The sequence below is a fragment of the Cyanistes caeruleus genome, chromosome 21, assembly GCF_971803275.1.
Source record: "Cyanistes caeruleus chromosome 21, bCyaCae1.hap1.1, whole genome shotgun sequence".
Taxonomy (NCBI): Eukaryota; Metazoa; Chordata; class Aves; order Passeriformes; family Paridae; genus Cyanistes; species Cyanistes caeruleus.
The window spans coordinates 9,208,284-9,223,830 of record NC_141721.1 but is presented as its reverse complement, the minus strand read 5'-3'; the positions used below and the strand labels follow the sequence as shown (position 1 = coordinate 9,223,830).

Below are 15,547 nucleotides of genomic sequence, written 5' to 3'. Positions count from 1 at the left end.
TGTGAGTTGTGCCAGAGCATCCCTCTGCCAGGTCAGAAGGACTGGAAAAACAATGGCACTGCTTAAAGTGCGTCACATCAAGAGACATGAGTTACTGCAGGCTGTGGTGAGTCCAATTCCAGGCTGTTCTGAAGGACACAATCCCCATGTGCTCACCTGCAGTACTTACACTTCACCCCGAACATCATGCTTTTCTGGCACACTTGGCAAATCTGAGATAACCAGGACTTTGTCGAGAACCTAATGGAGGCAAGAGAGGGAAAACTGATGTTAGCTGGTGCTCAAGGGCAAATGAACATTCATAGGTAGCTGAACTTGACAACTGAGAAACCAGACCCAACTCCAAACCCATCTCAGAGTCCTGTGCCACCTCGGCCCTGCCTGGGCTGCTGGGCTCTGTCCCTGGGCTGCTCACCTGTGAGTCACAGCCAGGCCAAAGTCTCTTCGTACCATCTGGGGGGATCCCTGGGAGAGCTCTGATGGAGAACAAGAGGAGGGTTTAGGGAAGCATTGCTCACATGTGCTCACCACCCTGCACAGAAAGCGAGAGTCACTGCCCCAGGTCAGCACCCCCAGCCATGAGGTGTCACAGGAGCACAGCTCTGACTGGTTTGCCCCCTTGTGTTTGTTTCTATATGATTGCATAAATCATGATGTTTTACATTTAGGGATTACAAATGTCCATCTGATCAGGTCTAAGCCGTTCTTAAAGTGGAAAGTCAGACTTTACTCCTAATTGGTTTACTCCCAATTGGTTTACCACAACAACCATCACCCAGTTTTCCTGCAGTGTCAGTAGATTCCAGAATATTCTACTTCACTGAAAATTATCTCAATTTTCTAGATTTCAGAATATTCTACTTCATTGAAAATTATCTCAATTTTCTAGACGGGACCAGCATGACCCTGAAAAACAAAAACATACATGTGAGCTCACTTAACTAGCTGCTAAGTGCAGAAAGGGAGATCTAGACTTCCAAATGCCAATCCAGCATGCCAGTGGTTAGAGCACATAACTTCTTGAAACCTCTCCAATACTCAGAGTTCTGGCATATTTCCTGAACTAAACCCATAGAAATACTGTACATCTGAGGCAAACCCCAATGTGCAAGTGTCAGCCCAGCAGCAGGGCTGGCTCAGAGCCAGTCTCCTCACTTGACCATAGATGGCACCACAGCCTCTTTTATCATTAGTCCAGGGAGCTCCTAAAGGCATCTGTGATCCTCAGCCTCTTGGAAAAGGCTGGAATGGCTAGGTGCTTTTCCAAGGAATGTTGCTGGTCTAGTGTAGCCATCCAAACAATCCCAGCACAGCAGTAAAGATTTCTATTAACATTGGGTCAGATGGTTAAATCCTCAAAGAATTGTTCAAATGAATATCAACCAGTCTGGGATTGTCTGGGACTCACCAGAGCCCACAGCAGAGACTTCAACCCAGCCAATAGGTCTTTATGAAGAGAAGCACCAAAATCCTTAATTTCTGCTTGAATTTATTCTAATGCCTTTTTCATTCATTGCACCAATTATCTCACTCTCCTCAGGGAAATGCTTGGATTTCTGCTGGCATTTTCATTTTGCAATCTTTCTATTTCTGAAAGTAACTCCTGAGATTTTTGTTTAAAAGGGCATTAGCTATATGTGCAGTGCTATAATATCCTTATTTGGACTTTCACACTTTTTTTAATACTTAAATACTTTTGGACACTTTCCAAACTGCTCCAATCTCTCTCCATCAGTTTCCAAGGTTACAGGTTGTGTCTGGGACACACCTCAGGATGGTTAAAACTCCCAATGGCCAGGAGAAACCCAGCCCTGCTCCTGCCAGCCATCTCCCACATGAACAGACTCCTCAGCACAAAGGGAACACCCCACATTCCAGCACATGCTGCAGCTTCCTCAGAAAGCTGCACACAACTGTCTTAACTTCATTACAGAGACACTGGGCAATGCATATTTAAAGCCACTAAATGGTTAGATGTGAAATTCCTGTAGGAAGAGGCATCAGTGCCAGCTGTCTGAGGTCACAGATAAGCACCCCCTGGCTTTAACCCTTGAAACATCAGTATTCCTTTGACTTGCTTGTGTCATCTTAGATAATACCAGGTGTAACCAAGTAAAACTCTGCGGTTCTGTGGCAGGCCAAGCTCCTGCTCAGTGAAGGGAAGCTCTGGTATAGCAGGGCCTGTGGAGAACCTCCAGAGGCTGCCCAGGGACGGCCAACAGGGAGCTGACAAGCACAGGTCCTTCTCTCAGCAAGGCACTGCAGACACCCCTGTGAGAATCTCTTACCGAACCTAGAAAGAAGAAAAGATAGGTATTTTTTAGGCACTGATATTCCTGTGACAGGTACACACTTTGCCAGAGCAGGAGCTGCTGCCTGCAGCACGTGCTGTTGGGCTTGCAGACACCTCTGGCTTTGCACAGGCTCCTGCGCTTGCTGCATTGTCAATATTCTCCCCTTACTGGGGAGAGCCCCAGCTCCAGTCTGGGAGGGAACTTACTTTATTGGAGGAACTTCGTCTATCCTGTTGCCCAGCTGAGACTCGTGGGACTTGCTCCTGGTGAGGGTCGGGAAGTTGGGCAGCAGCTGGAACACCTTGCGGCAGGGGGGCGGCGGCGTCCGCGGCGGCTTCAGGCGGTGCCGGCGTTTGGGCTGCGGCGTGGCCGGGGGGGTGACGGTGATGCTGTGCGGAGTCCTGGGCCTGCCTCCGGCCGCGGGCAGCACGATGGGCTCTAGCAGGGTCTCTGCCGAGGGCCAGGGCCCGTGGCTCGGCGCCGGCGGCTCGCAGGGCGGGACCGCGGACACGGAGCGCGGCTGCTGCTGGCTGCCCTTGGCCGGGGCACTCGGGGCCCGGGCGGGCTCCGGCTGCGAGCAGGAGCTGTCTCGGCGCTCGGGAAGGGCCATCGGCACATCGTCCCTCGGCTCTCCTGCTGTCCAACAGAGCAGCGTTAGTGACGGCCCCGGCAGGAGGGCACTGCCTGCACCGAGCCCGTGGCTCCCAGGCCCTCCTGGGCAGGGCTGTGGTGCCCGTTTCACCTGGCAATGATCTCTCCCCTGGGCCTCAGCAGGGCCTCAGGCTGGGAAAATTCAGCACAGGGCCTGATTTCATCTTTAGAGAGACATATACCTGGGTTTCTAAACATGCCATTTCTTTCTAAGAGGTGATGCCATGACTCCTGAGCAATGGCTGGTTTATACAGTGTGGATGGGAAATGTTTGACAGCCTGGGACAAGAAAGATTAGAAAAAAGGAAATATGAGACTGAGTTGTTTGCTGACTTTTTCCATTAACTAATCTTTACTATTTTGCAAATGGATGAACTGTCATAATACCAGCAGGAAACATCACCTTTCAGTGACAGATTGATAACTGCACAAAGAAAGATGTGGTGCATGAGTACCAGTCTGCTGGGAGAGGCTCTTGTACAAACAGATTTTACAGTGCTTGGGGAAGGTTTCTCTCTGAGCTGGCAATATTTGGGGAAGGCATCACCTATAAGGAATCTAGTTGTATTTAATAAGTTAAGGATGTATGCTGACCCATGGAGCATGAACTGGAGCATTAGACACAAACCTGAACAGCAAGGGTTAATAAGGATATAGTCTACTGAGTAGGAGAGGATTCTACATACATTTACTTCCATTTATTTGCCTGACCTGATGTCCAAACTAAACCAAACTGACAGTTCTAGATAGGTTTGATCAGTGTACCTTTGTGCACATTCCAGAGCTATACACTGACCATGGTTACAGAACATCCCCAAACAGTGTCTGGCAGGCAGCAGATGGGGCTGGGCTGCTGGGACACCAATTCCACAGGAGAACAAGGCAGTCTGTACCTGACTCCGTCACCTTCCGCAGGCAGCTCAGGGCCCCGTTGAGCCTGGAGCACTCCTCATCTCTGGCTCCACATCTCTTCATTGTTTCTTTCACCTTTGACTCATTCATTTCTAGTAAGGCATCCAGGGTCAGCTCCTCTGGTATTCTCTGTGGGAAAAGAAGACAAGACCCTTTTTGTTACTCTCTATGTATGAGTGTCACCTGTCAGGTACTTTCAGCAGTGGCACTGTCTCACTGCCTGGGCTGACTCATGGCTCACTCCTTTTGGCAGAGCCCCTCTCTGGCAGGGCCAGCAGTGCCACAGCTGCTCTCTCTCCTGCCTGGGGTGTGAGTGTGCTTTGCACCTCTGGCACTGGTCATCTTCTGCTATTCCACTTAGGATTACAAGGAATCAAAATACTCTTCCCCCCTTGTGGGAAATTTTGGCAAAGCTACTAATGAAATTTAACTTGTTCATTAAAAATACAGTCAGAAATAAAACAGGTCTAAAACCTTAAAAAGTGTCAGATAAGCACATCTGGCTTTTCAGTACTGAAGTGAACAGCAGAAACAGTGAGGAAAATTACTTCTTTATTTGAACAAAAAAAAAATATTTTGACAAAGATAGCGGCCTCCTCCTCAAGCTGTTTTTCCTTCATCAGAGAACCAGCCTTACCCGTATCCTGCCTGGAGAGATATCTGTGCAGAACTCCTTCTACATCTTAATACACCAAAGCCCCACAGTGATAAGGTTCAGATCAGGCAGACACAAAAGATACAAGAGCCTGGAAAGCACAAAATGATCTGGTATTTCCTGACAGAACTGAGCTGTGTCTCTTTCCTCCCCCATTCAAGTGTTTCCAGTGTAAGTCTGCAGCAATTGTGGTTAATAAACAAAACCAGGATACTTAGCCCAGATACCCAGGAATTTCCCTGAAAAGTTCTGCCTTAACAAACCTCCCTGATGCCTATTCTCACAATGAGATCACAAATTTCACAATATTTGTCCTTTATCCTAAAGTTTCAACTCCTGGAATCAATCTATATAAAAGGTTTTAAACTTCATTTGAAGGGGAAGCTCAAAAGTGTGTCTCACTGCTTGGTGAAACAAAAAGCTTGAAATCCTCTAGTCCTTAAATCCTACTTCCAACTCAAAAGCAGACATGAATGTGCTGAATGTCCTTTAATAATTGCGTTTTTTCTAACCCAGACTCTTGCTTTGAGAGCTGATGCAGGACTTTCAGCTGTGACAGCGCTCAACAGTCCCAACCTTTGGAGCTTTGTAGGTGGCAACACAAAGTTCCTAATTTTAGTAACTGTACCATGGAGCAAAGAAAAAGAATAAATAAAGAAAGAGCAGAAGTCTAAGAAACACATCCTGAATCTTCTGTCACATGCCCTGAACTGGATGAAACACAAAACACAGCTGACTCAAAGGGAGGCCAGGAATTTAAATGAGCAGTAAGCACGAAGCAGGACCAGAGCAGAGCCAGAGTTCAATGAAGTTTGGGTAGATTTTCCTTTTTTTTTTATATCTATAACTAGTCTTTGCAGAATAGCAGAAGCACAGACATCACAACTGATGCTGGGTATTACTCATTTTTCTGCACATCTGCACCACCATGACACAGGAATAAGACTGCCCCCAAAAGCTTGTTCCTGAATGACTTGGATAAAGTTCATAAAGAACAGAGACAGTGAAAAATCTGTCTCCTGCCCTGCCATCACACTCCAAAAAATAAAACTCCCAGGGGTCCAGATGCTCAGAGCTGGACCTGCAATGTGTTTCCACAATTCCAACACCCCAGCATGAAGGCAGCACAGTTTGTTCACACAGAGCCCCAGCTGAGCTGGGCTGGTGCCACCAGAACTGCACCAAGTCTCTCTCACAGAATGAGTCCTTCCCCCAGCACCCCCTGAATTCCTCTCCCTGGCAGCTCACAGAAGCAGCCTTGTTCTGCCATGCAGGACCAGGCCCCCGGTAGAAGGACTCCAGCACTCTAAAGGGGACAGGGGGAAACAGGGATCAAGGTTTAGTTGGACATGGAGACAGTTTTTTACCCCAGCCCAGGTGCTCTTGGAGCCAGGCAGCCAGTGGTGCCCTGTGAAGCATAATGAAAAGCCAATGTCTTACAAAAACATTTATCTTATTTCATACTGTTCCACAGTATTAGAGTAAGTGGAATTACAGTGATGCCAGTTTTGAATTACTTTGAAACATTTCCTCACTCTCAGCATTCCCCTCTAAGAAAAGAACACAGACTACGTAGCTCTTGCTGTAGGTAGGAGCATCATTCCAGATCCCAACAGGAGCTCCCCAGTCCCGTTGCTCAGGATCCCCTCACTTCCTAGGCTTTCATGCCCAGAAACTTAACAGAACTGTTAATAAGCTAGCTGGTGAAGTGGAAGAAACCAAGGTTTCCTCAGGAGAGCAGAGCTTCCCACCAAAGCCAGTGGTAGCTGGAATGCAGGACCAGCTGGGGCGGCACTGGTGGCTGCACTGCTGGGGATCTGGTTTCTCCAATGCCTGTTCTGTGGCAGGAACCAACCTTCAAGCTGCATCAAGGATTCAAGCCTTCCTGGTTGCAAAGAAAACGATTTTTTTAAGATGTCAAGCTCTTGAGCTCTTAAGTGTCAGGGTGCTCTTCCTTTGCCTCATCCCTTTGGAGGACACAGTCTCTGCCTAGAGCTGACTGGTCTGTGATGGTCCCCCCAAGGCCCAGCTCTGCAGCCCAGCCCTCTCCTACACAGACCCTGCCCGAGGGGGCCACACCCACACAGAGCCCAAGCTCCTCTTCTGCTCAGTAGTTGAATTTTAGAAAGACAGAATAGCAAGTTGTAGGAAAGTAGAAAGTACAGAAAAGGAGATTGTATTTAAACAATCCAAATGACCTTGAGCTGGGAGAGCTCAGACTTTCTGAACCTGCTTCCAGCCCCCATGACACGCGACAAAAGAAATAAGCCTTAAAAGAGGGGGAGGGAGGGGAAGTAAGAGGCTTTCTTTAAACAGCCACTCATGTGCTGCACATATGTGGTGGCTTAATATAAAACTGGTCAACCTGATCCCTGTAAGATTGGCCTGCTCTGCCTTGGCTGTGTGTCACCCCCCAGGCAGTGTGACAGTGAGGAGGGTCACTAGTTCAGGGTGGCTCTCAAACATGTTCTGCTGCTGCCCTGGCTCAGCTGCTGTGGGGGGAGGGCCCCTGCTCAGGGGTATGTGGGGGGCTCTGGCCCCTCAGTGCAGCTCTGGACCCTTGCACAGGGGTTACTCCCACTCCTCACCTCTGAGAGTGAGAAATGTGAGTCCAGCAGATCTCTCTTTACCTGCTTCTTCAGTGGGTGCTGAGGCTTTTAAAAACAGCTTTAAAAATGCAGATTAAAGGCTTGCATTAGGACCAAGCTCAACACCACCTCCCTGGGCACACCTTGTCCTGACAGGGAGAGCTGCAAGATATTCAGACAGTACTCTACTAACAAGGTCAGATTTAAAAACAGAGAGAAAAAGCAGGAGAAAACAGAATCTGCTTTCAATCTTCAGCACCTCATAACTGCCAGCAAAATCTAAAGCCTAACCATGCACTGCTCAGCAGAAGAGATGCTAAAAAGTCCAAAGCAGGAAATTATTCCTCCCTACAACAGGTAAGAGGACTTTTCCCTAAAGCCCTCCTGCATATCAGACACAGACTGCACTTCATGGTGCACATGTCTAAAGAGAGAAAAGTGAGTACCAATGCATCCAAGGAGCCATCCAAGGGTCAGTCTCAATTACTCAGGGTGAAGAGTTCACAACAGTCTTTAATCTTGTCTAGTGTCCAATTTAAATCCCTGAAACATGACAAAAATGCTGGTATCTAACACAGTGGAGGGGTTATTTTTGGTAAAGATTCCACCCTGCAGATAAGCCTACGTAGCTAATGCTGCTGCAGGCACTCTGCAAAATCAGCCTGATCTGCTCCTTGACCCAGTAGCCACAGCTCTTCCTGTAGAGCTGGACAGTTGTCAAGGCCCCAAATGCCTCCTCTAAAATCAATACATTCCCTCTCCAATCATCCTCCCGTGAAACAGCAGATGCTAGAAGAGAAAGCCCATTACATAAGGTGCTTAAATTCCCACTGACAGCTCTAAGCAAAGCATGTAAAGATGCTCTTAAGAGTATCTTGTGCCTGCTAGTTGTTATTTTGCACTATTTTTCTGGTGCCCAGTGATGAAGGTACTGAAAAATTGCTGTATTATTAAATTCCTAGAGATTTTATGGGCATTCTGGAAAGCCTTCTCACTTGAAATTTCCAGCTTGCATTAAGCTGTGAGCATAAACAGGCTATGGTTTCACCTAACATCACCCTCCTCACTGTTTCACTTCGCAGCAGAAGCTGGCAAGGAGTTGACAGGCTCAGGGCATTCTGTCCAGTTGGCTCTTTGGGGACAAGAGAGCTGCTGTCACTACTCTTCTGTGGCAGCCAGGTGTAGCAGTTGCAGATCCCTTGGGCTGACTTCAGGCCACGAAGGTTCACGGTGGCCAAGGCTGCAAGGGGCACCTGGAACCCATGGCAGGGAAGGGGAAGCCTGGCAGTGGTAGAGACTATTTTCCAAGAGCTGCTTACACTGGGAAGGGGCCTTCAGCTGGAACAGTGAGGGAATATTAGTTCAAGGAAGGCTGCAGGACAGAGTTAATTTGCATAGACACAATTAGCACAGCCAGGATCTCTGCTATCTGGTGGGCCAGCCAGAGCTCCTGCTGCCAGATCCATGGAAATCCCCAACAAACAGCCACGGTCCTCATGGCCTGTTCATGCAGATACACTGACAGAAAAAGATGAGAGGATACAGCTGTGGAAACCTGATAGGCGTAGGCAGATCTGCTTCTTCTATCTCCCATCCAAAGGATGCACTCACAAAAAACCCTCACAACTCCTCCAATGACAGATCTGCTACAAGCTGGGCCACCCTGTGCAAACAGAACCCTCTGCAGGGGCTCACAGCAGCCCCAGGCCCGTGGTTCACCCATGACAGAGGCATTTTCACAGGGCAGTACGAGGCCCCTGGCAGACAATTCCTGCTCAAGGCACGAGCCCTGCCTGCTCTGCTCCCGCCGTGCCCAGCACTGCCCCTGCCTTGCTCTGCTCTGCAGGTCTTTGGCATCAATGCTGGCTGGGGATGGGCTGCACAGGCAGGCAGGAGGTATCCCAGAAAAGGCTGCCAGGGCACAATTGGGACTCAAATCTGTTCCCAAAAGGAACAGCCACAAAGCAGCCCAACTGCAGCCCTGTTCCACCTGCTCCTGGTGGCACAGCCCTGCTCGTGGCCAGCAGACCCCAGGGCAGGATGTGCCCCTCCCCATGTATGACAGTTACCCACTCTAAAAACAGCTTTCCAAGCTTGACTGACTGGCACCCCTGCTCCACAGCCAGCAGGGCTGGCCCAGACATGCTTCAGAATATGGTAAGAAGATGACTCTGTTCTTAAGTTAGTTTTTAAGACAATGACAATTTACATGTGGGAACAAATACAATAGTTATGTTTCTGGGAAGCACAGTGATAAAGGCAGAGAAAATGGCTTTCTGTGCTGAAGAAAATAAGCCAACAGAATTTTTTTTAGTCTCTTCTATTTGGCAGACATGCTCCAAACTCAGAACCCAGAAAATAGCTTTGCGGGAGACTTCTTCCATCAGCTCAAGAGTGGAGACAGCACTCTTGTTCTCATTCTCCTTCCCTCCCACTCCCCTCCCAATTCCTGACACCAACTCCCAAGGCAAGCAGGACAATCCAGATCAATGTATTTTTCTAGGACCATTTTCAGAGCAACTTTTACCTGCTTGAGATGACTACATAGCATAAACACGCCTTCTGTCTGTAAGGCTCCTTGCCTTGTTTTTTCTACGTCTCAGTTCAAGTACCTCTTTGCTCACTTTCAATCCACCATATTTAACCATTTATACATCATTTTTGCTATTAAACTATACATACAATTGGTCTCTAGAATTAATCTATTAGATTAATTGCTTATAACTCCTAAGCAAAAACAAGGACTCCAGCATTCACTAGAGAAATACTTAAAAAGCAAGTTACAGCACCACATTAACCCAGCTCCAGAACAGAGCCTGCTACCACTTTCTATGATAAAAATCTGTCTGGCAACCGATTAGAGGAACAGTAACAAAGCCACAGAAATAGCACAGGTTGGGGTGGGGGTTCCAAGTTTCCTTACCCCTCAGAACTGTGTATTCCCAGAGAGCCAACAGGATCCCAGACTGGGAGCTGGCAGTGCCCACCTACCTGCAGGCCCACAAGGTCGGCACAGCCCAGCCCTCGCACCCGGCGCAGCGTCACCGGCTCTCTGCTGTCCGAGCTCTCGGCAGCTTTAGCTGTTGCCCAGCGCCATAAACACTGCATTGTTATTGCTGTAATCTCTTCCAGAACTAAAGGATTTTACCAGCAGTCATTATTCTCATTTTAAATATAGTTTTTCAAAGAAATAAAGGAGCCCAGCAATTATAATCACCAGAGCTTTTGAGCTTCACAATGTCTAGAGCAAGTCACTGAGCAAAAATAGTCTTCACTCAGGAGTAGAGGAGTCAGCAGATATTCTAAATTGGAGCTGCTGCTCTATTTCTGACAGGAGAGCCTGGGAGCTTCTGTGCTTCCCTGCATGGCAGCTTTATTTGGGAGAAGACTGGGGGGAGCGAGGGGAGGGGAGGGGAGACAGAGAAACAGAGCATTGTTCCTCTCACCACTGAGCTAAAGAACTCCTGCAATTAGGCTGCTTTTCAACGGAGTTATGTCACAGATTAGCACAGTCTTGAAAATCCCTCCAATAGCACTAAAAATGCAAAGAGAATCAGAACCATTTAAAAAAGCAAAAACCCCATGAACTCAGGCCTTTCTCCTGATTTGTCCCTGACAAGCAAGCAAGAGAGAGCCCTCCAGCGTACCTCTTCCTGTGCCAGACCTGCTGTTCTGTTCAGCTCTCAGAGGTGCCCAGGGCAGGGCTCTGAGGCAGCTCTTCTAGGACTCCACAGGTACTTGGCAATCTCTCCAATCAGTTTCATGGCCTAAAAGGCACAAGAAGAGGGGGCCATGTGCCATGTGAACACACTGTGACACTTGTGCAGTTTTCCTCCTCTCTGCTCTGTTTTTTTGAAAGCCTTAAGAATGGAACCCAGCATGGCTATTTCCATTTTACAGCAAGCTAACAGCATCTGAGAGATGGGAAGCTGTTCCCAGTAGCACAGAACCAGAACCACTTGAGGGTCCCTATTTTCAGGGTGGCCTGCTCAACCCTGTCTGCAAAGGCTCCTCCCCATCCTGTTACAGGCAGGGTGCACAAAGCGAGAAACCACTCTAGATTTTGTAATAACTAACCTATTAAAGCTCCTTCTGTCAGTGATTTCCATTTTGAAAGCTTTCAGCTGAAAACTGCTTTTCAGCAGTTCAACATGCTGTATGAAACCTGGACAAGAGCAGGAATGATCCCATGATACCGGAGACATTTCTGAAAGGTAACTCATCCCAGACAGCTCTCAGCACAGTGCTGATGTCAGTGTCCAACACCAACAGTGGCTGCATGGCTATTTTCTGAGCAGTGAAATAACAGCACCAAAAAAAAAAAAAAAAAAAAAAAAATCACTGCAAGAGCAGAGCACTTAGTTTATTAGCCCAGCTATTTCCACTCCCCCCAGCTCACAGCCTGTTCCAGCATGCCTACTCAGAAATTATTTTAATGACCCACAGGGTGTTGCAGTTCTGCTGTCCAGCTAATACAAGTGCTACAGAAGTTGCCTGCAGCTGCATGAAATGGATGCAGTCCCCTTAAAAGATAACCAACCATACATTTGGAATCCCAAAGGAATTTCAGTACTTTCTACACTTCTTACAGTTCTGTCCCAGAAGGAACAGAGTTCATTCAATTGGATACTGTTTGGGAGGGGGCAGCAAGAGAACATGAATAATAAAGATCTGGAAAATTCATTCTGCCTTAGACCAAACCCAAATTTGTTCACTCCTTTTGGTGACCACACATACAGAAGGGCAGTCTCAACCCTCTCTGCTCCCTAATTTAGCAGGATCTGGCAGATTTTAACTGTCCACCTCCCTCCCTGCTTTTCTTCACCTCTTCCCTGCCCCCTGTTCTGTAAGCATCACAAAGGATTTATAAAAAAGCTACAAAGACATTCTTTTAGACTCAGGCAATTCCAGTAACCTTAGAAACCAACACTAGCTGGGAGCCTAGCAGTTTGGCCACGTCAACAGGCTGCTTTTGTCCTCTCATTGTCACTGCTGCACCTCTGGCTGTGCAACCCAAAACTTTGCTGGGCTGGAAGGCAGCACCAGCATCACATTCAAAATGAACAGTAGGAAATAAAAGTAACAACTTGGTCCTGAAGCCATCCTGTTTCACCAGAGACCACTTAGTTACATCAGAACCAAGCTAGAATAACTTGCATGGAAATTGGTGGAATTTTTCACCCAGGCAGATTCCTGCTGAGGTCAAAGAAAATTTTTGGTTGTTTAATGATCAAAGAGAATTGAATGAGAACACCATGACCTGGCCTGCAGAGGCAAAAATGGGAAAAAGAATAGAAAAAGCCTTTTCTGCCTCATTTAGCTGTCAGTGGACTGAGCTCTACATGCATGTGTGTGTGTGTGTGTGTGTGTGTGTGTGAGACTGTAACAATGGTCCTGTTTCGGCTAATACTGGACACAGAACACAGTGCAGCACAGTACTATCAGTACCAAAAAGGTAGTGATTAAGTCCTGCTGTGGCTCTCAGACCCAGCAGGCAGCTGGGAAAGGCACTGAAGGGACAGGAGGGCTCTGTGTGAGGGCTGTGTCCCCCTGCTTACCTGCACCACCTCCTTCCTGACATTGACGATGTCCAGCCAGTCGTTGAAGCGGGGGTAGCTGTTGAGCTCCGCGGTGCGGTCGCTCAGGGGCACGCTCAGCTTGCACTGTCGCTGCCTGTGGATGTAGTCAATCAGCTTCACCTGTGGGGTCCAGAAAGAAAACTGTGAGCTTCCTTGGCATGTGCTGACCCTTCCCAGGCTGTGTTTGTACACAGGGGATGCTGGCTTGTGAGCAAGGCTCTTTCATGACATAGGAATGACATCCTCCTAGGAGCTCTCGGGGAAATCCATGTGGTACATTTCCCTCATGCTGAGCATCTTTGCTCTTCACCATTCCAACAGAAGGCAGGACCTACTCTAAACCCCCATCAACAGCAGTTCTGAGGCAGGAGTAGCCAAAGTACCCAAAGTCTCTGAGGTCTGTTATCTGATGGGCATTTCTATTACAAAATCAACATTAAAAGCAGTTAACTTAAAAGAACAAAAATTCAGACAGTTGGACTAGATGATTGCTGCACATCTTCTAAAATTTTATTCCAAAGCTTTTATCATCCGACCATCTCATGGACAATGCACTACACAGAATTCTTCACTTTAGTCACAGAAGAATAAAACAGCAAAAATGAGTATTATCTGTGCCTTATGTTTGCTTATCAAAAAGAAAATACTCTCCAAAGATTGCTCACTGTGTCACACATTCCCATGAGGCAGGCTTAAGCTTCAAAACCTTCCTAACAAAACAATGCCTCAAAGCAAGTTAGTTGATCCATGATTTATAAACCAGAACTTGTTCTTAGTCAACAAATTTTAGCATTTGTGACATTATCAGACTGAAAATGTAAAGGAAAAAACAAACATGGATTCTTTGACCATTATAATGTGTCTCCTCTTAGAGTTTAAGTGTTTTCCTATGAAGTTAGTTGAGATTATGTTTTATGAGCAATCTATTCCTTTCAACCATCAGGTATAACAAGTTTATCTCTGCACACACACTGAATTCTGACAGCAGTGTCGTACAATTTAAAATTTATCAAAAAGTGTGTGAATACCAAAGTGATTCCAATTCCTGCCATGCCCAGAGCAATGCAAAGCACTGCCATTCCCAGGAGAGGCAGTCCAGGACTGCCATGTCCTAGAAACTAAGCCATCCCTTTGTATTCTGACTCTGACCACCCTGCTGAAACCAGGGGAGCCTTTTCATAACTTCCCAATGCAGCTTTGGAGTGCCAGATCCGCAAGGAACTAGAAATCCCAATCATGGTTCTCAGTACCTCTTTCCATACAAAGGGGCTGACAGCACTTCCTTTTTTCCACCCCTTGTCTGCTTCCTCTGGCCAGAGCAGGGCAGGGCATGGCCACCCTCAGGAGGGACTGGCCATGGGCTCAGCAGTGTCTGGGCTCCAGTGGCTGCCACACTGTTGGGTTGCTGCTGCTGTGTGCCTGGCAGAGCCCAGCCAGGGGCTCTGTCCCTGCTGTGTGTGCCACATGTGCCACGTGCTGGGCCCTGTGTGACGGGCACAGGCTGCTGCTGGCTGTGTTGCTGGCTGCTCTCTCTCCGTACCAGCCCCTCGGCTGTGCCCTGCCCTGAGCTCCCCTGGCTCTGGAGCAGGGGAGCTGGGATCCTCCAGGCAGCCCCACACAGGCAGGGGCACATGTGTGTCACTGGCTGCCTCAGTCCTGACCTTCTGCTTTCTCACTGTCACACATCCTTTCCCACAGCAGCCTGTCCACAGAGCACTCCTGTTCACTGCCATGGCAGAAAGGGCTTGGAGGTGCTGTCCCAAGCATTTTCCTGCTTAGGGCTTGGTTTAAATGCTCTTTCTTCTCAGTGTGCCTTTCCCCTCTATGGACTGACACTGGACAGGCTGGGATGAGGAGATGGGCAAGGGCCCCTCAGGACAGACAGAAAGAAGAGGCTGCAGGAAGTTTGTATACTTAACAGCCCCCAGTATGCCAAAAATCAGCCTACACAAATGAAAAACAGCTTCCCAACGTGCAATAGCTATGTCATGGAAAAGAGAAGACAGAAATCACCCAAGCCTTGTCTCTTTCCAGAGGCCACTCGAGGGAAGGGCCAATGACGATATGTGTTCTGATACACAAACTGCAACCACAACATCCAGCCCCAGGCAAACAGCTCAGCCTGTGTTTGTAAGCCTGTACATGGAATTCCCAGGGCACTGCAGGATGTTCCTCCTGCTGCCCCTGGTTCACCTCACCCTTCCCCATTCCTGGGCACGCCTCAGCGTTGCGGAGCACCTAGGGACCGAGGCAAGATTGCACAGTGATTTTGGAACTGGTACAGCTAGCCCTGATGAGCCTGTGTGTAAAGCAGCAGCTCAGCTCTGCAGTCTGACTGTAATCTGTTGTTTTACTGTAGGATCTCCCATCAGGCAAAATTTATTTTTCCTGGAAGAAGGATGAACTATCAGCACACTCTGTAAAGTCAGAGCCCCACGCTTCGTTATATGGAACACTAATAACTGGCAAATGCCCTAAAAGTAGCACATGATCCAGAATAAAGCAAGGAACTGCAGGCAATGGAGGTGTCAGTATCTGCTCCAAAAACCACAGTGGAAGGAGGGCTTAGCATCTATTTATACATGAAAAATCACAAATTATGTAAAGGAAACAATACAGAAAGTGTGTGCCCCACGTTATCCCATTCCAGCGTGCAGTGTCACGAGGACAGCACGCTGCTCGAGGCAGGACATTGCTGAGGTACAGCCACTGCTTTTGCACTCCTCGCAGAAGCTCTCCTGGCCAACCTCAGAGTAACACCAGAAGCATCACATGAGTAAGAGAACACAGCTGGGCTGCACTCCTGGCTCTGCCAATGACTTGATCAGTCTGATCAGGAGCAAATGCACTCATCCCTCCCCTTCTCCC

General features: G+C 48.0%; 1 protein-coding gene across 11 annotated transcripts in view; it reads right to left on the bottom strand.

Moving 5' to 3' along the window:
- KSR1 (kinase suppressor of ras 1) overlaps window positions 1-15,547 on the bottom strand; it is a 51,101-nt gene that overhangs the window by 10,865 nt on the left and 24,689 nt on the right. For 2 of the 11 annotated variants that reach the window (XM_086859354.1, XM_086859356.1), the window contains exons 2-6: window positions 12,659-12,799; window positions 3,839-3,986; window positions 2,501-2,927; window positions 416-476; window positions 157-240 (exon numbers count right to left, since the gene is read on the bottom strand). In XM_086859354.1, the coding sequence (XP_086715480.1) occupies window positions 157-240; window positions 416-453 (122 nt within the window). In that variant the 5' untranslated portion in view covers window positions 454-476; window positions 2,501-2,927; window positions 3,839-3,986; window positions 12,659-12,799. Of the gene's footprint in view, window positions 1-156; window positions 241-415; window positions 2,294-2,500; window positions 2,931-3,838; window positions 3,987-10,091; window positions 10,433-12,658; window positions 12,800-15,547 lie in introns of those variants that run through there. The other 9 variants (XM_086859351.1, XM_086859349.1, XM_086859352.1 and 6 more) reach the window with 6 other exon arrangements.